At 41.6% G+C, this 24,784-nt stretch overlaps 1 protein-coding gene and 1 long non-coding RNA gene across 6 annotated transcripts in view; one reads left to right on the forward strand and one right to left on the reverse strand.

Moving 5' to 3' along the window:
* Positions 1-24,784, reverse strand: part of HAPLN1 (hyaluronan and proteoglycan link protein 1) — a 64,525-nt gene that overhangs the window by 21,753 nt on the left and 17,988 nt on the right. For 3 of the 4 annotated variants that reach the window (XM_085567014.1, XM_085567011.1, XM_085567012.1), the window contains 2 exons: positions 13,078-13,203; positions 801-1,172 (listed from right to left, as the gene is read on the reverse strand). In XM_085567014.1, the coding sequence (XP_085423140.1) occupies positions 801-1,172; positions 13,078-13,177 (472 nt within the window). In that variant the 5' untranslated portion in view covers positions 13,178-13,203. Of the gene's footprint in view, positions 1-800; positions 1,173-13,077; positions 13,204-14,557; positions 17,509-24,784 lie in introns of those variants that run through there. The other variant, XM_085567013.1, reaches the window with a different exon arrangement.
* LOC146763567 (uncharacterized) overlaps positions 6,662-24,784 on the forward strand; it is a 35,727-nt gene continuing 17,604 nt past the window's right edge. The window contains exons 1-2 of one of the 2 annotated variants that reach the window (XR_014951394.1): positions 6,662-12,328; positions 12,406-12,583. This is a non-coding gene — a long non-coding RNA (uncharacterized LOC146763567). Of the gene's footprint in view, positions 12,584-24,784 lie in introns of both variants that reach the window. The other variant, XR_014951393.1, reaches the window with a different exon arrangement.

Genomic DNA, 24,784 nt, shown 5'->3' on the forward strand with positions numbered 1-24,784 from the left:
GGAAAAAAAAAAGAAAGGGTCAAACACTCTTTTACATGCATTGAAACTCATCAACTCTATATTAATTGCATAAGAAGTAAGGAAAGATGAAATTTTGTCCTCTTTAAACCTGTTTCATTACCTTTTCACTCTACTGTCTTCAAGAATAATGATGTAGAAAATGACTAGACATTACATGGAGGAGTTGTCCTGGCAGACAATATAAAGATCTAATTTATCTAATTATAAGGCTGGAGAAATGCAAACACCCTGTCTCTGGATAACTACTGGAAAATTTTTTGTCTTTAAGAGAAGATTCGCATTTGCTTGATATTCTAAAATACCCTGAAGTTTCGTAAAATTACTATTGCAGGGGAATTTGATATAATTTTACCTCGGTGAAAAGATGAAGTGACTTCTGCAAAATGACAGGAGAAAATGAAAAACACATGGAACCCTCAACACTGTGTTTGCTCATCCCTTCTTGGCTCTTCTCACACCAGAATTTGGAATTTGGATATGGCATAGGCTAGCGTGAGTTCTACTAGCCATGATGATGTTGAAATTTATGATTGTTGTCATGGACTGAACAATGAACACAATGAATTCTGCTTCCTCAGCTTGCTGTTTTCACTGATGACACACAAAATCAGTGATGACACACAACCACTGATAAGATAAAATCAGTGATGGCACGATACCGGCGATAACGCAACGCCAGTATCTGACAACACAATACCAGCAGAAGGAAGGAAAAAATAGCAGGAATTGTCTAACACCACACCAACCCCACCCAAGGTGTGGCTCAGGGTGTCGCCTACCTTCCAAATTGAGGGTCACCACTGCCGTGTCGTCCTCCAGCCCCTCGATCACCTCGCACTTGTACCGGCCGTAGTCCTCCAGCCTGATGTTGGTGATGACGAGCGAGGCGTCGTTCTCGCTGCTCTCCCGCAGGGACACCCTGCCCTGGTAGCTCCCGTAGCTCTTCCTGTGGTGCCCCATGGCCACGAACACGTCCACTTCCTTGAGGTAATCGTAGGTGAGTTTGGTCCACTTGACGCGGATTCTGTGGGTTCCTGAGCCGGCGGTGGAGGTGTGCTCGTGGTAGAACTTGCATGGCAGTGTCACGTTGCCGCCGCGGTGGGAGAAGATTTTGGCTTGCTCTGCGACCACGAGGAGACGGGGCCCGTTTTCTGTGGGATTTGAGGAGGAAAAAGGTAAACAAAATAAACCACCCGCCCTCCAATAATTGGTTTGCAGTTTTCCTTTTACAAAATGGGTGTGGTCAATGCTGTTGGTGCCTTTTTAGCTTTTTATGTTTTTCAGATTCTCTCCTGATTTTGTGTGTCGCTCTGAGATTCATATTTAGTGTTAGCAAGTTCTCCTCCCAGGGTAGGTAGATTCTTTTCCCTTGGAGAATGAAAACAATTCCTTTTCTAGCTTGACCAAAGAGAACATTTACAAGCTCCAGGCCCCAAAATTATAAACAGCAGTAAATTGAAGAGAGAAAAACAAGCAGGATGGGACTTCATGGGCTAAAGCTGGAATTGGACAATTAACCCTAATATGCAAATGAAGCAGAACTTATAAAAGTGAATGCTCATACATTTTGGGGCCATTTTGGTTCATCTTGGGTGCAGCCCTGGCTGGGCTCTTGTGCTGCCCAAGGTGGATCCATTTAGGAAATCCTTTTAATCCTGCTTTATTCTTTAGCTCTGTCCAGCCTCTGTTCTAGGTCTGCCTTCACAAGGCATCACCATTTGCATCTGCATGATCACTGCCCTGCAATCGTTTTTTGGACCTGTTCAGTAAAAAGGTTTATAAACCAGTTATAAACAATTATTTGCTCAGCTCAAAGCATCTCAGTGCCCCTCACACAGGCAGAGACCATCCTATATTCATGAAGAGGGAGCTGTGTAAATGGATTTACAGAGTTGTATTGCTGCTGAATGGATGCCATCACCTATAAAAGGCTCCAAAACACTTCCCATAATTTCTTTGTTCAAGAGTTGTATATCAGTGCTTTATTTTTTATTTTCATAATTCAGTTTTTCTGGAGGATTCAGCTTATTCAGGCAGCAGCACACAAAGCTCCTCACAGTTTGGGATGCAGAGAATCCCACTTACAATGCAGAAAAACCATTTATGCACCAAAGAGCATTATTTTACTGACATGAAAAAGTAGATATTTTAGTCATCTGTATTTGTATTTTATTCTAGCTTTTGAGTGTAAGTTCCTCTTCTGACAAGAGTAGGGAAGTCCAGTTGCTCTTCAAATGTAAAATCTGATCCTCTGCTTGCCACCCCTTTCATCATCCCAGTGTGTGTTTTTTCCTCATCTTTTTTTGGTGACCTTCTTAAAATTTGTGGCTGTTTTATATTTTTATCTCACTTTTCATGCAAACCTGTATGTGGCTGTCTCCTCTCCTCCTCACCCCAGCTTTCCTGCTTTCCTTCCCTCTAGTAGCAGATGTAGCCCTGTGGAATAATTTTGCTTAGGACAGTCAGCTGGGGCAGGTGCTCACTTCCAGCCCTGAGTCTCTGGGGCTTTTACAGACTGTGCTGCCTTGGGAAAACCTTGGAAAATGCAGATTTCATGTGCTGGTCAGCAGATGTACCCAAAAGTGAGAGTTTTCCCTCCTTTCAGTATATCTTGCCTCATTCTTCATGCAAACTTTTTATTTTTCTTTTGCAAAACTGACTGAGCCCATTGGGGTTTGCTGTCCTTGACCCCTGATACAGTGACCAAAACCCCAAATAAATCACCAGCTCGCTGTGGAAGCACCACCAACCTCACCCTGCATCCACAGGCTGTGAAAAAAGGCTTTGCAATCCCCTGTGCAAGTCGATGTGGCTGCCCAAAAATGAGATTCCCCACTCTGAGGCTCGAGCTGGCCCTCTCTAAATCCAGCAAAAGCTGTGGGTGAGCTCCCAAAAAAACCACAGAGGCTGCTGAGAGGATGGCCCTGTGGAGGATAGCAGCAATTTTCTGCTGGTTGGTTCAGAAAAAAGTGATGAAAAAATGTTATCAGCCAGGGAGGTGTGGGTGGCTGGAGGAGGGAAGGACTGGTATGGATGAGGAGCTCCCCATGGACCTCCAGATATCTGCCCACAGCACTGCAGGAATCTGTGGTGTGTCCACAGCAGGAGGGGTCTGCAGGGAGACTTTTGGATCTCTCCAGACACTCCCAGGCTTCTGAGGCCTGATGACAGGTCTGTGGTTAAATGAAATATCTGCCCAAACCGCAGCCTCAGCTGGATTTCCCTCTCTGCACTGAGCTCCACCCCAGGGAATGCAGCATTTTGTGTTGATCCAAACACGTCTGAGGGTGGCAATTGCAAAGACAAGCTTGCTGAGTGCAAATGTGCATCTGCTTGGGGAAAACGGGTATCCCAAAGGGTCAGTTCTCTGTCAGGAGGTGCTGTGTCCAGAGCATTGCTGCTCTCTGCACAGGTCAGGGCTCCAGCTTCCTCAAGAATGAGCAAATTTGGGTTCTGCAAGGGTGCAGAGACCATCCTGCCTGGTGAAAAACCAAAGCAGGTTGCCCACAGTCCCTTTTAAATGATGTTCTTTTTCACTGCCCTCCTTTCCAGGGGCTCAGGGGTACTCCAATAATCCATCCTCCCCCTTCCAAGGAGAGCATCCAAGGAGAGAGGTGATCTGAGGTAAGGCACCATGGAAAGCCTTACCAGCAGTTTCCACAGGAGGAGGAGGAGGAGGAAGAAAGTGAAGGCAGCCAGCACAGCTTGTCTGCAAATTTTCCTGTTTCCTTTGGGGACAAAGATGTTCCACAGTCCTCTGTCCACCTTGGGAGGAGAAGTGTTATGCTTTGGGGTGGTTATTACCGAGAAATCTGATTCAGAGCTCGGCTATGTTGGGTCTTTAATACTGAAATAGTCGAGTTAATAAATATTAGCAGAAAGGACTGGGGCAGGAGGGAGGCTCTGACTCAGGCTGTTAATGCTCACTCTTTCTAACAACTGTGCCTGTGCCAGCGGGGCCTGGAGGCTTGCCCAGAGCAATGACACCTCTGACTCCAGCAGCAGCATCCTAATTTGGGGATGCTCCTCCCTGCTGGCTGCCTCCCACCTCCTCTGGCCCTCTGCAAAAGGAAAGGAGAAAGGGAGGGAAAAAAGGAAAAGGAAAAAAAAAAAGGATAGAAAAAAAAAAAGCAAATAAAAAAAAGGAAAGGAAAAGGGGAAAAAAAAGGAAAAGGAAAAAATGGGGAAAAAAAAGGAAAGGGAAAGCAAAAAAAAAGGAAAGCAAGAAGGAAAGGAAGAGGAAAAAAGGGAAGGGAAGGGAAGGGAAGGGAAGGGAAGGGAAGGGAAGGGAAGGGAAGGGAAGGGAAGGGAAGGGAAGGGAAGGGAAGGGAAGGGAAGGGAAGGGAAGGGAAGGGAAGGGAAGGGAAGGGAAGGGAAGGGAAGGGAAGGGAAGGGAAGGGAAGGGAAGGGAAGGGAAGGGAAGGGAAGGAAAGGAAAGGAAAGGAAAGGAAAGGAAAGGAAAGGAAAGGAAAGGAAAGGAAAGGAAAGGAAAGGAAAGGAAAGGAAAGGAAAGGAAAGAGGAAAGGAAAGGAAAGAGGAAAGGAAAGGAAAAGGACGAAGCTTTTCTCATCCTGGAATATCTCCTTTGACCCTGGATGTTCCAAGGGAGATGTGACACTTGAAATGTGCCTCCAGCGCAATCTTTGCAAAAGCCAGTTATTTCCTTACAGAAAATGGGATGATGCGCCCCTCTCACTGGAAAGACAATGAGGCAGAAAATTACATTGCTGCTGCTGCTTCTTCTGGACCTGGGAGAGGAGAGAGGACCTCTGGCTTTCAAGGAAAAGCAGATGTCAGACTGAGGAATGAGGCACAGCTTGGGCTAGAACACATGAAGGCAGCAGGGACTTGGGATTGAAAATGAGATGACAGGGGTTTGGCAAGAGGCCTAGAGGTCTTCATTATCCAGTAGCCAGGGAGAGACAGGGCCAAATCTACCTAAACTGCACATTTTTGGGAGTATGGCAGAATGAATGGTCTCACTCTTCCTGGAGTTGACAAATTAAAAAAAAAAAAACAAAAAACAAAAAACAAAAAACAACAAAAAAAAAAAAACAAAAAACAAACCTCAAAGAAACCAAACACAGAACAAACCAGAATACTTTCATTTAAAATATGTGATTGTTTTACTGGTTTTACTGTGTGAAACTGGGCTCAAATGAGCAATGCATTCTGTTTCCTGGGTAATCAAGGATTTTCCTGGGTTAACAAGGACTTCAACAAGGGAAACAAGGACTGATCTGTTGTGAAACAGTGATGGGAGATGCAGCAAACACTGGTTTGGAGGGTGGTAGCCCCCTGGCTGCTCCCCTCATGGGCATTCTGACAAGGCTGATCCTTGTAAATAAAATTATTTGTATTTTAAAATATAACAAATATTTTCATTTCTCTAAATGGCAGGAATATCTGGAAGGTGACTGCAAGAAGGAAAAAGGATGGGACACCCAAGTGTGGTCACGGAGCCCAGGGTGTCACTTGAGGAGGATTTCTGAGAACTTGTGAGGTGAACAGCCAAACAACTGCAAACTCTGAAACCCCTGGGTTAGAGAGGGCTTAACCCTCATTAAGGATCTGTCCTTACAGACAGCACAGTTTGGATCTTGGCTGGGGACAAGGCAGGAGACGTGCGTCACTCCCGAGCCTCAGATGGTGGAAGAGCAGAGCTGGGCATCTTCCAGCTGCTCCTTCTGCTGGGGACAGAGGTGGCAACACCCTGGGGAATGGCTCTGGCCTCCCCTCCAAGGGCAGAATTGGCATGAGAAAGATTTGAGAAGGGTTTTTCACCCTTCCAGGCACATTTCGCATGGTCAGACAGGCAGCAGCCAAGCTGTTAGCACAGAATCAGGTCCCAGTGGTGACTAATTTGCAATATTTTTTCCACACCAGCTTCCCTGCTATTGATTCTGACAAACTGTGGTCTTTTGCTAATCCTCTTGGTGCAGTTAGAAGGATGAAAAAGGCAGCACAGTGAGCAGGGTTTGTCCAGGATGCAGAGGATGTCCAGGACAGAACATGACTCTGGGAGCTGCTTTCCCCAACCTGCAGGGAAAGGCTGCCTGACAGAAATGAAAACTCACTTTAAAAGCTGATTTTTGGGCTGGCTTTGCTGTATCTCATTGGTGCCAAGTCTGGTACGAACTGCAGGAAAAAGGATATTTTGCTACCTTAAATGAAAAGGCACAGGCTGAGCACCTGTTCTGTCCTCCTCCTCCTCCTCTTCCTCCTCCTGCCTCCTTAATTGTTGGCTGGTTGTGATTTTTTGGTAGGTTTTTTCTATTTTTTGATGTGTGTTTTTTTTTTTGTTTGTTTTTTTTTTGTGTTTTGATTTTTTGTTTTTTTGTGGTTGGTTTCTTGGTGTGTGTGGCTTTTGGGTTTTTTTTAAATTATTTTTGTTGTTTGTTGTTTGTTTTTTATTTTGGTTTTGGTTTTGGTTTTTATTTCTTTTGTGTGTGCGTTTTAATTATACTTTGCTGTGGGATTTTCTCCTGGCTTCCCTTCTTTATTTTTCTTCCTTAACTGGGTTCTGCACACCTGAATGATGGCAAGCCAGGTTTGGAGGGCGTAGAGGATGAGAGTCACACCCCAACCCCTGGCAAACAGCTTTACCTGCTTTATCCACCAGGAGTACCCACAACTTATGCTGAGCTGGCCACAAAAATTGATTATTCCAGCATCTTCATGGAGTGCCCCACAAAGTGACAGCGGAGGAAAAGATGTGAATTTTTACAGGAAAAGCAAAATCACAAGCCAAGGATGACATTACAGGAGTGCTTTTTCAGATAAATGCATGTATTCCCTAAATGTTCCACACTGCTATCAAGCCCCTAGCTTAATATTATCCTATGCCATTATGTTTTAAATATACAGAATTGTTTCTGGTTTTCCTGTAGTGTTTCCAGGGACTTGAACTCATGCTAAAATATTCTCACTTTTCCCACAGCACCGGCAAGTTGTTATTCTAATTTTTTTTTTTTTTGTTATCTAAAATGTCTGCTTAAAAATCATAATTTCTGTGGCAACAATGATTCTTGTTTTCTGTAATATGTAGAGAAGTGCATTATTGATGAAGCAACATCACTCAAAGAATACTGAGGGAAACCATGAAGGAAAATCACAGATAGATTTTGCACATAATGCAATTTTTTTCTATATGTATTTTAACCAATTACCTTTTTGCTTCTGCTTTTGGAAAAAAAAAAATCTAAAATCTTTTATATATCATCTGTAAGCCAAAAATATAGTTTTTTGGCTCAAGAACTAAAGCAGTTTTGCTGTGTCATGAGAAAGAAAAGGCAAGGATCCAACTCCCATGTTCCTGCCCCTGAACAGACAGGATAGAACAGCCCCAACACACTCCTGTTTAGTTTTGATATAAAATTGGTAGGAGAAATGCTAGATAAATCTTCGTTTCAAGCTTCAGTTTCCAAATAATACTACAGCTGAAAAATGCCTGGGTTATATATGGCAGAGAAGAAATCTGTCTTTGTAAAAAAGGCATTACAGGGCTGAGATAAAACATTTCTCAGCTGATTCCATCTCCTCATCTTAAGTAACACCTTGTGGGGGAGTTGTTAAAGAGGATATATTAACTCAGGTTTGGGTTTCTAGGAGACCTAAGAGCACATAAAACCATCAGGGAACTAACAAACTTCATCTCTTCTAAATTATTGCCTTAAATAACTTCTAAGTGTGTTTTGCTTGGGTGTAGATAAATTTCACGGAGATCAGGTGTCGCGGAGCAGAACAGAACAGAAATCAAGGCAAAGTCTCTGCACTCCTTCCTCACAGAAATAAATCTTCATGGGTGGCATGAGGGCTGTTTGACAAAACCAAAATATTACACAGAAACTACATAGAGCCCTTCCAGTCCCTTAATCATCCCTACATGCTATTTATAAATATGGAATTCCACTGACGTAACCAACAAAGGCAAATTAACAATTTAAATTCGTGTTCCATGTGAACCCTTGTGTTTCTGTAATAATATTTTTTTTAATAACCCAAATACCCTGGCACACATCAGTTAAGGTCTGCTCCAGAAGATGCAGTCCAGGATGCCTTCAAGGAGAGCACATTTTTGTTTTAATTTTTGTTTTTCTTTGTATTTGGGTTTGTTTGTTTTTTTTTTTTTTTTTTTTTGTTTTTTTTTTTTGGTGTGGAATTTCTGCTCTCTGCTAACTTTTCTAACCCCTGCTGTTGCAACAGGCCAGGAGGAGGGAAGCAGGTTTTGTGGAAATCAAAGAAAAAAACTCAGTTGCAACACGAGACACAAAAACCCATTGTGGCATCATCAAAATTGTCCTGAATAGCAAAACAAAATGGCAAGAAAAAAGAAATCCAGACATAAAGCAGAAAACATAAAGGCAAGGACATGGAAAGAAAAGTCAGTGAGTGTAATGGAAAATGGAAAAATGCAGAAAGGTGGAAAGAAGGAAAGAAGTCAAAACTAAAGTGGAAAAGCATGAAAGTAACCAAGATTATCTTGAGCAGATAGAATTGGTGTCAGGGGTCAGATGAGCAGTGTGTTTATGTTTTATCATGTTTTTCCATCAATTTATCTTTTATCATGGTTTTGGCTGGTCCAGAAACTCTGTTCAGATTCTTACTCTCTGTTGGTGCTGACTTGATTTGGATAAAAAGAAGTGGACTGTAAATAAAACTCATTATACTGGAGAATAAGTTGGTCAAAGATTTCCTCTGCCTTCTTTATTGGTTAATTGATTTAACTCATTTGTGAGTGCTTAGTTTGTTTTTTTTTTTTGGTTTTTTTTTTTTTTAATTGTTGTTTGTTAGTTTGCTCCAATTGGGCAGCATTAAAAAGTTTGCTGTTCATTTCATGTTGAAGTATTTTTTGGGCATGCATAAATAAATCTGTGCAGAGATCTTGGTAAGCAAAGGGGTGAACGTTTGCACCTCAAATATAGCAAAATGAATGAATATGAATATTAATTTCTTACATTCAGAGCAGCTACACCCAGGGGAATGCCCTTCTCTCCAAGGGGAGCTCTGTCTTTTTTTGGATAATTGGTCAGCAGGCATCACCATGAGCAGATGAGAGAGATGGACAAAGTGAGCACTGAGAGGAGTCACCCTTCTCAGAAGACAGAGAGACTTTGCAGATCTTCAGGAGAAAAAATCTGAGTCTCTAATGACATTTCTGTGCTGGGAGCAATGTTGTTTTCTTGTGGGTGTCAATGCGGTGTGGCGATGCTTCAGCCCCATTTTTACACTCACCAGATTATTTCTGGTGATTATATTCTGCTTGTGGTTGTGGCTTTTTCTGAAGAGTGGAACTGGTGTCGCCCTGAGAAAATAATGGGGTTTTTCTAAGGTGTGGGGTTTCTGGGGTTTTATTTTTTTTTTTATCCCCAAAAGTGAGACTGGAATGACAAACTATGAGAGGAAGGGGGCAGGGTCAAGCAGCCTGGATAAAATATCAGACTGACCAAAACCATGAAATCCAACACAGGTTTCAGCAAAGAAAACAAAGCCACAAAAGACATAAAATGCAGCTTTACATATAAATTTTATAAATGTATAAATTTTGTGCATCAATAGTGGAATGAAACCAAAGGAGAAAAAAAAAATATATAAAGGAAGCAATTGGGACAGAGGAAATAAGCTGAAAAGACTGTGAAAAGTAGGGAGGTAAAACTGTCTTGCAGATGAGAAATTTTGTTCAAGTCCAAATTAACTGTATTAACCAAAAAGGAGAGAACCAGGAGCTAGAACTGACACTATCAACAGGAGCTGCTGATGAAACCAGCAAATCATTTCTAGAGAAAAACTGAAATATTTAAAAGAGAACATAGACATAGAACTTTGTCTACTGCAGCGTTAGAGACTGGAAAAACGATCATTCAGTAAAAATAAATAACTTTCTTTTCCAGAGAGTGGACATTTGACAGGCAGAGCTCTGTGTCCATGAAAACAAAGTATAATTGCAGAGCAATAACAATTTATGAAATACTGTTCTGGCTGACAAATATTGAGTTTGAGGGGGGTGTGAGGAGATTTTACATTGATGGAGGGGCAGAAAATTTGGGTACCCAGACCTGCTGGTATTGCTGTGGCCTCACCTGTCACTTGAGGACAGCACCAGGTGTTTCTGGACAGCAGCAAAATAACAAATACATGTAAATAAAGTAATTTGATCATTAACCAGCCAATCAGTCTGACCTCAGCAGCAAACAGGATTTTAGAACAAGTTTGGAAGCAAAATTGTTGAACAACAGGAATAGAGTCAGTTCTAGAAAGAGGGATAAAATTAAACAGATATTTGACAAAGAAAGTCAGAGTAGTCTGCTATCAGGTATGTAACAAAAACAAATGTGTAAGGCTGAGGAATGTGATGCATCATTTGCTTAGAGCTTAGGGAATTTAATGATACGGAAAAAATATATTAAAAAGGCCAGTGAACTGCCTGCAGTACAATTTCTGAAATATTTCCACTAATTTTAACTTATAAAGTAATTGTGACTTTTGGATAAATACAATTTTCACATGGCTTATTAAGCAGCACTGAAAGGAGGAGAGTGGGTATTTAAAGCACTTGAAGAAAGAAGGGTGGAAAAATTAGGATAACATTTAATGCTGAATGCAAAACCCAGCTTCTTGAGGTCTAGTATGAAGAATTACTGATGTAGAGCTTGTAGTTGTTAATTTTGAGTGGCAGTGAGGGAGACTGACTGCTAAATACTGTCTACCACCACTATGGATCAGCACTGCAGCACAGCTGGGAACAGCAAATTTGATCCAAGGTCTGAAGAACAAAGCATGGAAATGGAAAACAGAAATACTGAGGTCAAATGAGGATTTTATCTGGAACGAAATCCTGGATAACTGCACTCAAGGAGTAGGAATTCAGATGAGAACCAGTGTAAAGATGAATTCCTGACATCAACAGGTTACAATATCCAATTAGGACAGTAATCAGGAGGTGATACACTTAGAGAATAATTTGAAGAAGCACACTCAAATGGTAGCTGTGGGGTTATGGTGTTATCTTACTGATGTATTAAAGCCTCAAAGAAGAAAAAATATTATTGGAACCCAAAGCATGAGAAGAATTAGACCATAAAATAACTGTGGAGGATTAGGAAGGTGTTTTCCATATCAGAAAAGTAGGGTGCAGAACCCCTTTGCAGTAAGAAGACCTGAAACCCAGCTTTTCAACAAATAAAACTCAGCCTACAGGAGATTACATGATGTAAAGAATGAGGAATGTAACCCACTTTCCTTCCCTGCCTCAGGAAATCCCTTTCACACCTTTTGTAATCCCAAGATATTCCCACCCTGGCAGAGTTTAGCCACACATCTCCAGGATTTCAGCTGTGGAGAGGAATGCTGGATTTGTTAATGTGATTAAAAAACCACCTGAACATCTTCTACTGTGTTCCCTAATCTCCATCCCATTTTCCAGGTGTGGATTTTTTTATCTTCTTTTTTTGTTTGTTTGTTTGTTTTTTTATTAATTGCAGGATTGGGAGAGAGGGATCCCAGCCCTGGTGGGATTCCACAATGCAGAGAGGAATGGCAAAAATCAGAAGCAAAAACGCCCCAGCAGTTTCAGTCTCTTTGATTTGGGGTCTGCCTGTGCATTTCAGAGCCTGAACCATCTGGAAGACTTGTGGTGGAGCTCAAATTTAAATCTTCATCCAGCCCTCCTTCAAGGAATAAACTCTGGAGGTACAGGTGAGTTTTCACGGGGAGGGAGAAGGGCTCACCTTGAAACTTCTGTTAGCTTTGAACTGTTTGGGTTAGTAACAATGACATGTATGACTCCTGAATTACACTAAAGCGCTATCACACTAATTTAATTTTCCAAAAAAAAGTCAAGCTCAGAGACAAAATCTTCATTATACAAGGAAAGGCAAAATATATGTTTATTAGACATCGATGTCTGATTTGAAATTTGCCCTGGGATAAAAGTGCTCATCATCTCAGAGCAGTGACAGATCTTCATTTTGACATCACACCTTCACTTGACCTTCATCCCAAGTCTCCTCAGAGGGAGAGCTGCCTCTTACTCCTTGCCTGACCTTGACAATCCCTGTTTTAATAGGTACAGGGTGCCTTTAACTTCTGTGACTTTCCAGTGAACTCCTGAACATCCAGCCCTTCCTCATACCCTGCTCCAGCTTGGCAATTCATATTTACACAAACAGCACAATTTTTCTGGCTGTTGAAAGAAATAAACCAAACTTTAAAAAGAGAGAGGGGGAGTGAGAGAGAGACAGAGAGAGGAGGGGCAGTCATCCTGCGTTTCTGAACTTTGCAAAATTAATTTTAGCCATGCTCAAGGAAGGTAGGGGTGAACGCAGGAAAATCCCTGTTCATTCTGCCTGTCCTCACTGCATAAATCCCCTGATTCTTCTTATGCAGGATAACCCTCCACGACTGAAGCTGGGACTGAAAAAACAGCTGCATTGTGCTGCAGGCTCAAATCCTCCCACAGCTATAATCTCTGGGACTCAAACATGAACCAAACAGGATTCTGCAGGAGGCCAGGATAATATTTAGTGTGAACTAAAGGTATCAGGAAAGGCATATTTCCTTCAGGGTAAGTTAATTTATTTTTTTTTTTACTGGTTTAGTTTGCCCAGTTATGATCTCTGATGCGCTGAGCCTTTTTAAATAAACCACAGCAATAAATATCTGTGCTGTGGAGAGCTGTGTATGGCAGACCTCTTAAAATCAAATCTATTGTACAATAAAGTATTGAAATACAAGTATTTCAACCCACTGCAGTTGTTTATTACTTTAGGATGCATGCTTTTTCTCTTTGTCTTAAATCATGCTGTACTTTACTCACTAACCTTTGCAAGGTTGTGACTAAGTGCTATTAAACAGTGCAACTTTCTTTTTTTTGGACTTTACTTAGGGGAAATAATATTTAAACAGAACCAGAAAAGAAAATGTTCGGTCACTAGTCATACAAGTATTTAAAAACAGTGTGACAGCATTTTAAAAAAGTAAATTAAGGATCATTAAGCACATTATTCTGTTTCCCTCAGCAACATGCAGATATTGGTATTTTCTCACTTATTTCCTTACCTTGAATGTGAACAATTCTTTCATGCTCCAGGCTTGAGTTGCCAGGGTGAGGTTCAGCCCCACAGGCAGAGATCAGCACCAGGAAAAGTAGAGTCTTCATCTTTACAGCCAAAAGAGTCTTCTTCACTGTAAAATCATCACATATGAAGAGGATTGTGAATTTTTGGGAACCTTTTACAGTGTTGCACTGCACAACTTGTGAGAGCAGTGATGTTCCGAGGTTTTGTTGTGGTTTTTTTTAATGCATTGAACCCACTCAGCTGGCAGAAGTTACAACAGCTGCTAATTTTTTAGGCATGAATATTGGACCATTCTATTGTGGACTTTAGCTAAGTGAAACTGGTGATCTCTGCCTATGCAGGAATGCAACAAGGGAAAAAAAAGAAAGTGCAGAGACAAATACTCCTAAGCCAAACTCCTTGCAAGACCACACTGAAGCAGCACCTGTGCTTCAAAAGAGGTTCTGGTGTACTTTTGATTTTCCAGACCTACTCTGCATCTGGTCTGCAAATACAATTAAAACAATGAAAGCTCTACCACTGTATCTCCATCCACTCCATGATGCAATCTGCTGGTGATAGGTTTTCAAGATTAAAACAATTTTCTTGTAGGTTTTGGCATTGCCAATCAAGTCTGCAGCTTAACTTAGCAGTCAGGGTGGCAAATGTGCTCGAGCTAAGCAGTGAAGATGACAAAACACTTATTAGGCTGAGTAAGGAAGATAAATTTTACTTCAGACCGACTTACCATTAAAAAAAAAAACAAAAACTGAACATACAATGAAATGCTTGAAAGTACAAAGTAGGTTAGAGTTGAATATGCTACCACTGCAGTTGCCCTGATTGATTTTTCATTCATTTCCACCTAGAATGCTGACGCACTCACTGAGTGTGCCAGGTAGGGTCTCTGCAGTCAGCAGAGCTCAGCGCTGCAGGGAAAAATCTCTGCCAGCCTCTGAGAAGTAATTAGGCAAATGAGGACCTGAAATAGAAAAGGAGGCATAAAATACAGGAGGTTTTATGTGCAGGGTTTGGGCTGCTGTTGTGTTTTATGGCTGTAGTTTTTGTGAATCTGATTCCTTGATCAGATATAATAATAAAATAAATAATAATAATAATAAAAAGGTAGCTATTTCCCAACTTTGTCTTTAAAGAGAGTTGGATTTCCCCCCACCCCCCCATCATCAAATAGTGGTGTCATTATTAATATTATTTTTTTCTCAAATGCACAGAGATAATTCTTTCCTCCTTTTTTTTTCTCTAATAAAGCAAGAAACAGATAAAACTCGCAGAGTGCTCAGTCAAAACCAGGGTCTAGGTGTGAGTTTTGAAAGCAGCTCCCTACCCCCAGACAGGCACAAACCCTGAAGTGCTTCAAGTCCAGATCTAAATGCCGTAACCTGACCCAACCTCCGCTGCAGACTGAAATGCAGAAATCCTATTGCCATTTTTCCATATCAGAACATGCACGTTTTACTTGCCTGCCCTTCCATTTCTTCACAGCCAGCTTGGGTGGGAGCTCAAAACCAGTTCAGCATCCTTTAATCCTTCCTTGTGGAGTGCCTAGAGGTGGGACAAGTGCTGGCTGCACTCTCTTTCCCAGGTGGTCCAGGCTCAGTAAATCAAGCCTCGGCCACTCCCTCTTTCCTGGAAAGCCTGGGAGGCTGGTGACCTCCATCTGGGACAGCAAGGACAGATGTGGCTCCCTCTAGAGCACATCAGCCCGAGCCTGGGCTCAGGGAAGGTCACTCCAGGGCAGCTGGGTGCTCCTTCTGATGCCTCAGGGTTTTAGCTTTTATATTTTTCCAATCCTGTTCTGCTGTAGGGTATCACTCTATATTCCAAATTGAGTGGTAGTTGTTGTCTTCATGTTTTTGGTCAGACAAAGCAATCCCTTTGGGCCTGAAACTCAAGGACACCCAACAGCCTCAGGCACCAAAAGTATAAACAAATGTGAATTGGGGGAAGCAAAGTGCAGGTCAATTACTTCAGTACCTGGAGCTGGAATTGGAGGATTAACCCCTGAAATGCAAATGGACCAAACTCAAAACTGTGTGAAAAACTCATAACCACTATCCATTTTGGGTGTAGCCTCTGGGAGGCTTCTGAGTGTCCAAGATGCACCTTTTGAAGGGCTTTAATAAATACCTACTTTTATTGTCTTAATCTTGTCCAGCCTCTGCTCCAGGCAGCAACTCCAAGGCATCAATCCTGCCTGGGACATCACTCGTGTGCCACCACCCTGCCCTGTCCCTCACAAACCCCACTCTTTGTGCTCCCCCTCAGTGTGCAAAATCCTGTAGATTTGGGTTTTTCTCTCTTTTGGGCTACTGGCTAACTTCTGACAGTTATTTTTATTAATGATTTTTATTGATTCAGTAACGAAAGAGCTTTGGCTGGGGAGGCAAGGTCTGTGGGAGTGATCCCACCTCCACCTGCAGCTTGGAGGCAAAACCTCTGGGCTCTGAGTGAGGAAAAGCCCACAGGGGCTCTGCACATCAGCCTTAGCAGCTCACTGGAGCTTTGGCTTTACTTCTAGCCACAAATCTGCCCTTTTCTGTGACAATAAACAGTGACAGGGCCTTTCCTGGGGACAGCAGCCCCATCTATTCCATCTATTCCTGCGTGCACATGCCCTGCTCCCTTTCCTTCCCTACACTGATGGGGCAAACTCCTCCATGCAGAACCATCTGGTGATGATTTCCAGAGCAAATCGTTTCAGGATGAAGGATGCACCTTTTAGGGGTATTCACCTGTACCTCCGGGCAGGTCTGACCTGATTTTAGAGTATTTATGTGATAGCATCACACGGGCAGGGTGAGAGTCTGTTTTTCCTTTTCCTCAGTGTCCCCCTGAACAATCCCACATGTCACAGATGTTGGCAGCCTTCTGGCTACAGATCATCACGGGGTTTTTTTGGGTTTTTTTCTGTTTGTTTGTTTCTTTTTGGGGAGGGGAATTTACCCAAGAGGGTGGCATTTTAGATTTGTTAAAAGGCAGGATTGTGAGGAACGACCTGGTACCACTCTCCTCCTCTCCTCCTGGGATTCCCCACGATGGGATTTGAGCCAAGGCAACATTTCCAGTCCAAGAATCTGACCCCTGGTGGTTTGTAGGTTATCCAAAAAGCAATTAGCCAGAGGAATTCACATCCTCAGCCTCTAGCCACAGCAATAGAAGTCAGACTCCTTTTCTCCTTTTCTGAGGACCTCAGGGGAGACATGATAGGTGTGGAAGTTTTCATATTATAATTAATAAAATCTTGGCTGGGACTAGGTGATTTTTTTTTTTTTTTTTTTTTTTGGTAAGGAATGGTAAAGATTAGTCATACTGAAGAAATTCACACTGGTTTAAATTACTGCAGGTTATACATCTGCTATCTCCCTGGACAGGCACACAGAGAAGCTGGGAAGCAGTTTTAAAGGGAGAACCTCAAGGCTTAGGGAAGTGTTCAAGGTCACTGCACACTCAGTGTTGAAATTCTCAAGTACTGCTCATTCTCAGACACATTTTGAAGTTCTGACATTAATCACCATTCTTTAATACTTACATACCCTTAATTAATCTACTACTGGTATATCCAAAAGGCTGTTGAGCACCAATTTTTGTATTTTAATATAATATTCTGAGAGTTTACAGAATGCTTTCAAGCAATTTGGCTGCATAAGTGACAAGCATCTCTCTGAAGGGCAAAACACTGAAAAACAGCATTACCTAACCAATGTCTGTTTTGAATAGAATAGTATTATTTGAATAGAATAATATTATTTACTTTTGCAACTGCTGTCTAGATGCAGAACATGCAAACATCCACTGTGTGAGGACAAAGGCCACCTACTTCAATATTTTCTCTCTGGTAGTAGTCAAAAGCCTTTAAAGTGGAAAGATCTTTGTTCACAGGAGGTAATTTTTGTCTTATGTGAAGAGATGATGATTTCTTACATCAAATGTTTGTTTCCCTGAGTTGCAAGACCTGTGGAAGCCTGAACTGAAAGTGGCACAAGAGAAACCCAAACTCCTTGGGCAGAAACAGGAGGCTTCTTTCTGCCTTTCTGTGGAGTATTCCAAATTTAGCACACTGAGGCTTAGCAACTAAAGGGATCAATGGCAGCTAAAATAGGGAACAGAATCAATAAAATCAGTCTTGAAAATTCGGGGTTGAAATAACCCCCTAATCTGTGGGCTATTCACACCCATGCACAAACCTACTGTATAATATAAGCCTTTACATGCTCCTATCTGTGGAGCTGGTGTTAAACAGAGAGAAATATCTATTAACAGGTCAAAATGTGTATTTTGAAGGAGATGGTGCCAGAAGCAGTAATGAAGGGCCTGTCATCTCTTGTGGGATACCTCTGGCTGCCCTGGCAGGTCTGGGACCCTGGCAGGGCTCAGAACCCCCCTGGACAGAGCCCCCAGAGACACTGGCTGTGATCTCTGCCCATGGAAAAGAGTTTTCAATCTTACAGGATGAATTACCAGCTCTGAGTGTTTGATATGAGTAATAATTAAATGTGGCACAGGTGCAAAAGTAAAATTTTAGGATTCTAGATGAGGGGTCCAAAGGGGACAAGCTGGAGGAAATTGGGTGTGCCTTGTCCTTTTTCTCCTTCTTCATGCCCTCCATGTCTCACTGTGGTGTTGGCATTTTTCTGTTGGTTCAGGCTGGGGACACACTGTCCAACGTAGGTGACAGATATTGGCACGTTATTGTAAATGCAGCCCAGGGAGTTTCTGGTATTTAATGTTTGTCACATCCCACTGAGGGCAGAGCCCCACACGCTGCCCTGCAGGACAGAGCTGGGCAGGGCAGCAGAACATGTGAGAGATCAACAGAATAAACAACCTGGAAACCAGCACAGACCAATTATGGCTTCTGCTTTGGCAGCGGGGCTGACAGACAGAGACTCTCTACAATCCCAGGAACATTTAAATATCACAGATTCTGACAATCTTTACGCACTTCTGGTGGGTAATAGAATAATAATAAGACCAGTCCAGGCAGTACTCACACATTCCCTTCAGCAGCTTTTCTTAAAACTGGTAACTTGCAGCAGAACGCTTCAGTCCAGCTGATTAAACAGATTTCTGCTCAGTCCCAAGGCTGCTCAAGATCAAATCTTATCTGTGTGTGCAAACCCCTGGGCTTTGGCAGCTGAGTCAAACTGCAAGAATGGAATTCAGCTCCAGTCTGTGGGCACCTGAGCTATTTTGTCTGTGTGTAAAATGTTTACATCCCACTCAGAAGCCAAGGCTGTTGTCACAGTTGGTTTGTACCTGGCCAGCATGGTGGAAGTATGTGTTCGACTGACCTAGGATGACTTTTGTCCATTCATTTTTGTTTTATAATCACCTTCATCTCCTCCAGAAGCCCTCCATTCTCCAAAGACAGAAGCAAAACATTCATTTCCAGCCACAGACTTGAGACCTCCATTCCCTGATTGTATTTTAAACCTAGAGTACCAAATTTTCTAGCCCACATGACATTGACTCTACCCTACAAACAATGACAGAATTGCTTCTACCCTGTGTTTCTGGAAATCCACTTCTTGCCATGACTTCCCTTACAGTGCCTGCTTTGGATACTGCTTTTCACTCATTTTGCTAAGATAACTTTTTCTCCTTGAAAAAGTTCCCCAGAATGATGGAATCAAGGCAGGACAAACTCAGCAGGCTGATCCCCAAGCTAAATTATTCCTGCAAAATAAAATTTACTGGTGCCGTGGTAAAAAAAAAGAAAGAACAATTGGTGGCATAGGAGTGACGATATTTACATTGTCCATAAGGATGACTTAAAGGTCGCATTCCAAGGCCTCCTCCTTCCTTGGTGCTTCAATATTTAAGGCAATTTGTGAGGCTGTGTGAGGTTTGGGGCCATCTGAGGTGGCAGACAGTTGCTGTCTGGAGAACAGGTTGTGATCGTGGCTCTCCAGCCCTGGGCAGAGCAGCTCAGTGCAAAAGCAGCACGACACCCCAGACACGTCTGGAATCCCCTGCAGCCCAATATTTTTCCAGGAGGAATGCTGATAAATTGCTTGCAGAGAGAAAGAAAATGGCCTTTATGGCCTTTGAAGTGCCTGCCTTGCACCAGATATGGAATTTATTCCAGAATTTGTTCCAGAAACACAGAGTAGAAACAATTCTGTCATTATCTGTAGGGTAGAGTCAAGGTCATGTGGTCTAGAAAATTGGGTACTCTAGGTTTTAAATAAAATCAGAGATAAAGAAAATGTTCTTTAAGACCTACCCTGGAAGGAATGCTGTTCACTCAGTGCCTCCATTAGTTTATTTCTTGAGTTTTCTTGGAGTTTTTCTCGGTTTTTTTTGGTTTTTTTTTTTTTTTGTTTGTTTGATTTGTTTTGGTTTTTTTAAATTTTACTTTAATAATGATCTGGCTATTATTATTATTAAATTGTCTGATGATTACTATGAAACTAATTATTATTAATTATTATAATTAAATTATTATTGCTAATTATTAAATTAAAATATTATTTAAATTATTAAATTAAAAATAAATTATTATTAAATAATTACATTAAATTACTATTTAAATTCTTAAATTAACAATGGTCTGATTATTATGATTAAACATGATCTGAATAACCAAGTTTTTAGTTCATGAATTTGGATTTTTTTCTGCTTTCAGTATGGCAGTGGGATGTTCTGTGATAACACAGAAAGGCAAATTTGCTTTTTGTGTTATAAATTGGACTCTTTTCTTTGCAGTCCCTTAATTTACAGAAAGCTTTTACTTCAATTTCCACTTATCAAAAAATTGAGAGCTGTCTTTCCAGGCAGATTGTGTTTGTATTCTGACACGTTCTTCAGCAAAAATCTCTTCTTGAGCATACAGGCGTGGGAGTCAGTAGAAAACTTGATCTCTCCCCGTCAATTTCTTTGCCTTTTGGTCATATTTACAAAACTGGCTTTTCCTCAGGGCTTTTCTGCTCCCCAGGCCCTGTAAAATTACCCACGCTTTTTCTTCAAGGTGATTTCTTGGTGGCAGGAATATTTCTCACTGCCCAGCAAAACTTGTGCAAGGCCTTGGGAATCCCAGCCAGGGTTTTGGGTGTTTCTGGTTCTGCCTGTTCTTTCCTGCATGCTTGGATTTCTACACGGTTATAAATGTCTTAATTTTATAGTGCTCTATCCCCCTGCCAGAGGTGAACATGAGCTGGGTGCCTGTCTTCTTTAGACAATTAAAAAAAAAAATCTCATATATCAAATAACATTAGGCAGTTTGTTACAAATTTTTAACTTCTTTACAATATGATTATATCATTAACTGCTACCTTTATAATTGCTGTCTTTGGGGGCTTGAACTGCTTTTCTGTACCTAAACTTGTTGTGTCAGATTTTGTGCTTTAAATGGAATGATTAGACCAGTCCACCCACATTTTCTAATTGGTCAGACAGAATTTTTGATGTTTTTGTGTGCAGTGAAAAGGCAAATAACTTACTCAAAGCCTATTTAGGCTATTGGACATTTTAAAATTTGATAAAGTAGGATGAGACTGAGATATCTGAGTAGGGAGGATCTAGGTAGTTCCCACTATCAATTTTCAGGTAAGTGGGCACCACAGCAGCACCACCCTCTAGATTCTGCCAGGATGACAAAAAATTGATTTTTTTTTCCTAAATTGTAGTCCCATTTCATAGTTTTCTGTAGTGAGTGGTTGCTCATCCTTCCCACAACCCATGTCATATGAAATTATGATGGAGCTTTGAGCCAGACCTAGAGGATGAATCTGCACAACCTAAACCTTCTCCAGTTCCCACCAAACACGTGCAAATCCTTGGTGGAAAAACTTATTGCACATGGAAAAGAAAACGAGCCTCAAACACCAACAAGCCCCACTCCCCGCTAAAAAGACAGAGAAAAGGTTATTCTCTGGAAACATGGCAAAATTTGATTAATTCAAAAGCAAACAGGTAAATCACCTACTGACACTCTGTATAAATTCTGTGTCATTGCAGGCAGCTGGTTTCCAAACTCATCTCAAACCAAGTGGTCTGACCAGCACTTGAAATTTACTAGTAGACTTTCTTCTTGGGAAATATTGTAAAAGTCATAGGAATGTTAGGGAGCTGTCCTTGCAAAGATAATAGTCTGAGATCTGGAAATGGGCCAGATGCTCTCTGTTCCCTCCAGGGAAGGTGCAGCATCTCCTTTCTGACCCGCATTTAATGTGGTGGAGTCCCCCAATCCTTTTTCTCCAGCCAATTGGAAAAAAAATTGAAATTAAAATCAAAATTAAAATTAAAAAAAATTGAAATTAAAAACATCAACAGTGAGATCCTTCAAGGATACCACTCTGTGAGAGAACAGATGCACTGCCAGATTTCCTGAGCAGGGGCTGGTGCCAGCCTGCTGCAAGAATTACTAGCTGTACAACGTTTTTGTCATGGGTCCTGGTGCAAAGCATAAAACAGGACTCCTTGTCCAGCCAGCCATGAGAACTCAGTCCTGTCCCCCCTCTTCCTATTTTATTTTTTTTTTGTCTTGTGGTGTGAGAACTGCACTGTCTGCACTCTCGGTGTCATTGAGAATGACTTTAAGAGGCCACTCACTTTCATAAAGAAATAATACCAATGGTACAACGCCCTGAATATTTTCAAACTGAAGCTCCACGCTGCCAGTGCAAGCCCCAGTCGAGTCACTGCTCCTGAGAAGGCAAACTTCAATTTTTTTGCAAATTTAAAGTGCTGTTTATTCATCAAACATCTGCTCCTCACTGCAAATACACCCGAGTTTTCTCTGGGTGTTTGGTGGTGAGGAAGTGCAGCCAGATCAAAGCCATATGGGGATCACTTGTGAAAGCACAGCTCTTCCAGCAGTTTTTATAATTTAATTAATCTGCAATTGATGGCAAAACATACTTTCTACTGAGATCAGTTGCTTTACATTCAGGGTCAGGCCATGGGTTCAGGCTTTGGGGGGACATGAGTTCAACCCTTCACAGGAGGGAGGTGGAAAGGGTGGGGAGGATTAAATTTTTTTTCCTAAACTCCCTTTTGGTGACACCACGATGATGTTTTGTTTTTTTTTTGCTGATCAAAAATTGTGGGAATGAATATTTTTAGAGTAAGAAGGAGCTGCAACATCACTGCAATGAGATTTTATCAGGGCCTAGAAGAGATTTGGAGTTTTCCACGAGCCCACCACTGGAAAACACCACACATTTCCACATGCTGGGGCCCCGTGTGATAGCTGACCATGTGTTTACACACAGCAGAACATTCAGATGTCCAATTTTACCATTTCTGCCCCTTTCTGAGAAAACCACCCTTCCCTGCTTTTCTTAAGTATCTTTTCATTGCAGTATCTTAGCCTGAGAACACTGTAAAAACACGAGTCATATGATTGTTTAGTTAAAGTTGTGTTAGCTAAATTCAATTGAAAACAAATAATAAACAATTGTAAAACTGTGGATGTTTGTAAGAAAATATTTCCAGATACAGACAAGCCTTTCAAGCTTTTAAAGTAAACAGTGTTCACCTCAGTGTTATGCATACACCTTTTTTGGGGGGGCTTGGTTTACAAAAGAATCAACAATAGTAACAACACACAATTCAAACTATGGTCTCAAAACCACTTTTTGTTTCAGGTCCAAAAATGCATGACTCTATTTAAAATGAAAAAAAAAAATAAAAATTAAAAGATCTTTACTGGTTTACAGCAATGGTAACAGAGATTTACACAGTCATCCTTGGTCAGTCAGATGTGAGAAAGATGACAGAAATTAGTATTTCTTTTAAGGTCCAGACTCTCTACATCTGCAGATGCAGATACTGACAAGAAAGGCTGCAGTTCTGCACTTGGAAATAAATAAGTGAACAGCAGCACTAGAAAGAAATAGGAAAAGGATTTACTGGGCTCAAGAGGAAAGGACAATAATTTGAAAACTGATACTACAAACTGACAGTGCTGCAGAAATACCTCTGTGAGGGAATTTAATAATAAATAAACAAATATACTGTTTGTGACACGTGAACAGTGGAGAAAAGCTTCACTAGAGGCAGATCACACCAGAAGAGTTCTGATAAGGTGAAAAGGTGTCTAGAAAAGTTCTTAGATAAGGACTTAAAAAGGAAAGCATCAGAACATTGGCTGTGACTCAGCATTGGGAATTATCACTTGGGATAGAGAAGGAAGAGACTGGGCTTAAGGAGGCAAAGAATTTAAAAAATAAAAGGTGATTTAGCTGTGCTAAACCTCAGAACTTTGCCTCAGAGGAGTCCAGGGAAGGGGACCAGCAATGTGGGCACCAGAATTAGTGGGAGGTTGGCTGCCTGGCCTCCAGAGGTGCTGAAAAGGAGGATGGAAATTTTGGCAACAGGGAGCATCAAAGAGCTGGAGTGGCCACTGGGTTTCACCAGCACCTTGGCAGCCTCTCCTCCCTCTCCCAGCCACTGGCAGCACCTTCAGGCAGGCTGCCCAAATTCCTGGTCCCTGGGATGGGGAGGGGGTGGCTTAAAGCAGGACAAGGCAAGGGGTTGTGGCTGCAATCAGAGGAAAGGAAAACTTGTTTATTTGAAGCCAAAAGAGCTGGTCTTGGTTAGTCTGGCAAAACACACCTCAGTGAGGACATAATTGCTCTCTATAAATCTATCAGGGAGAAAATGCCAGAGAAGCTAAAGAATATTTCAGCTAAGACTTGGGAATAGAACTAGTGGGGCCATAAATTAGTTTAAGCTGGAAATGATATAATTTTAAACTGTTGGAAAACTTCACAGCCTTCATAAAGACATTTTAGGGTGGAGAAAAGAAACACAAAGCTAGTTTTAAATCACAATTTGCTTGCTCTATGCGAAACTGCCTCAGATGAAGGGGAATGTGGATAGGACTAAGCTATGACATGGGGGATCCCTTTTTTTTTTTTTTTTTTTTTTTTGGCCTTGTAGACCTGATTTTTGGCAAAAACCTCATTATAAGTAGGTCAATTGATTCCTAATTCAGCAGATTTCTTTTCCTTCCCTCTCATGGCAGGTCCAGGCTCTCCTGGCTGATGATTTAATGACAGAATCCAGAATTATTCAGATGGGGCTTCCTATTGATCCACATGGAGCCACAAACCTGCTCCCAGTAACTCTAACTCCAGTAATTTCCTAAGCTGCTCCAAGCAGCAGCTCTCTTCCCCCCTGATAAGGATCATTAAATATCTGCAAATGAAATGGAGGCACTTGTGGCTGGCTTAAATGGCTTGGCTGCTGAAATGCTTGGTCATGCAGGAGGTTTCTGCCTTCCTGCTGCAGTGGTTGTGTGCAAAATGCGAATTTCCCACCCTTGCATCCCAGAGGTGTGGCAGAAAGAAAGGAAAATGCAGTTCTGTTTCCACTCTGGACCACTAGGAGTGGCTCAGGGCATTAAGTTGTGAAAATAAAGTTAATTTCGGCACGTGCTTGTAAATCAAAGGTGTAACATGACCAAAAAAAAAAAAAAAACAACCCCCCCCAAAAAAAAAACCCAAAAAACCAACCAAACCAAAAGAAACCACCTCAAAACAAAACCAAAACAAAACAAGACAAAAAAATAAAGCAGGATCTCCCCTGAACAAACCACCCTGACATCCTCATAACAGGAAAACCACAATGGTCTGAACAAATGTGAGAAAATGCAGAGCAAAGGATTAACTGGACAATTTGGAACTGCTTGATAAAGTCATGATGCAGAACATATCATGGCAAATAAAAACCTCTGAAGC

This window comes from Lonchura striata, chromosome Z (genome assembly GCF_050655825.1).
Source record: "Lonchura striata isolate lonStrDom1 chromosome Z, ASM5065582v1, whole genome shotgun sequence".
Taxonomy (NCBI): domain Eukaryota; kingdom Metazoa; phylum Chordata; class Aves; order Passeriformes; family Estrildidae; genus Lonchura; species Lonchura striata.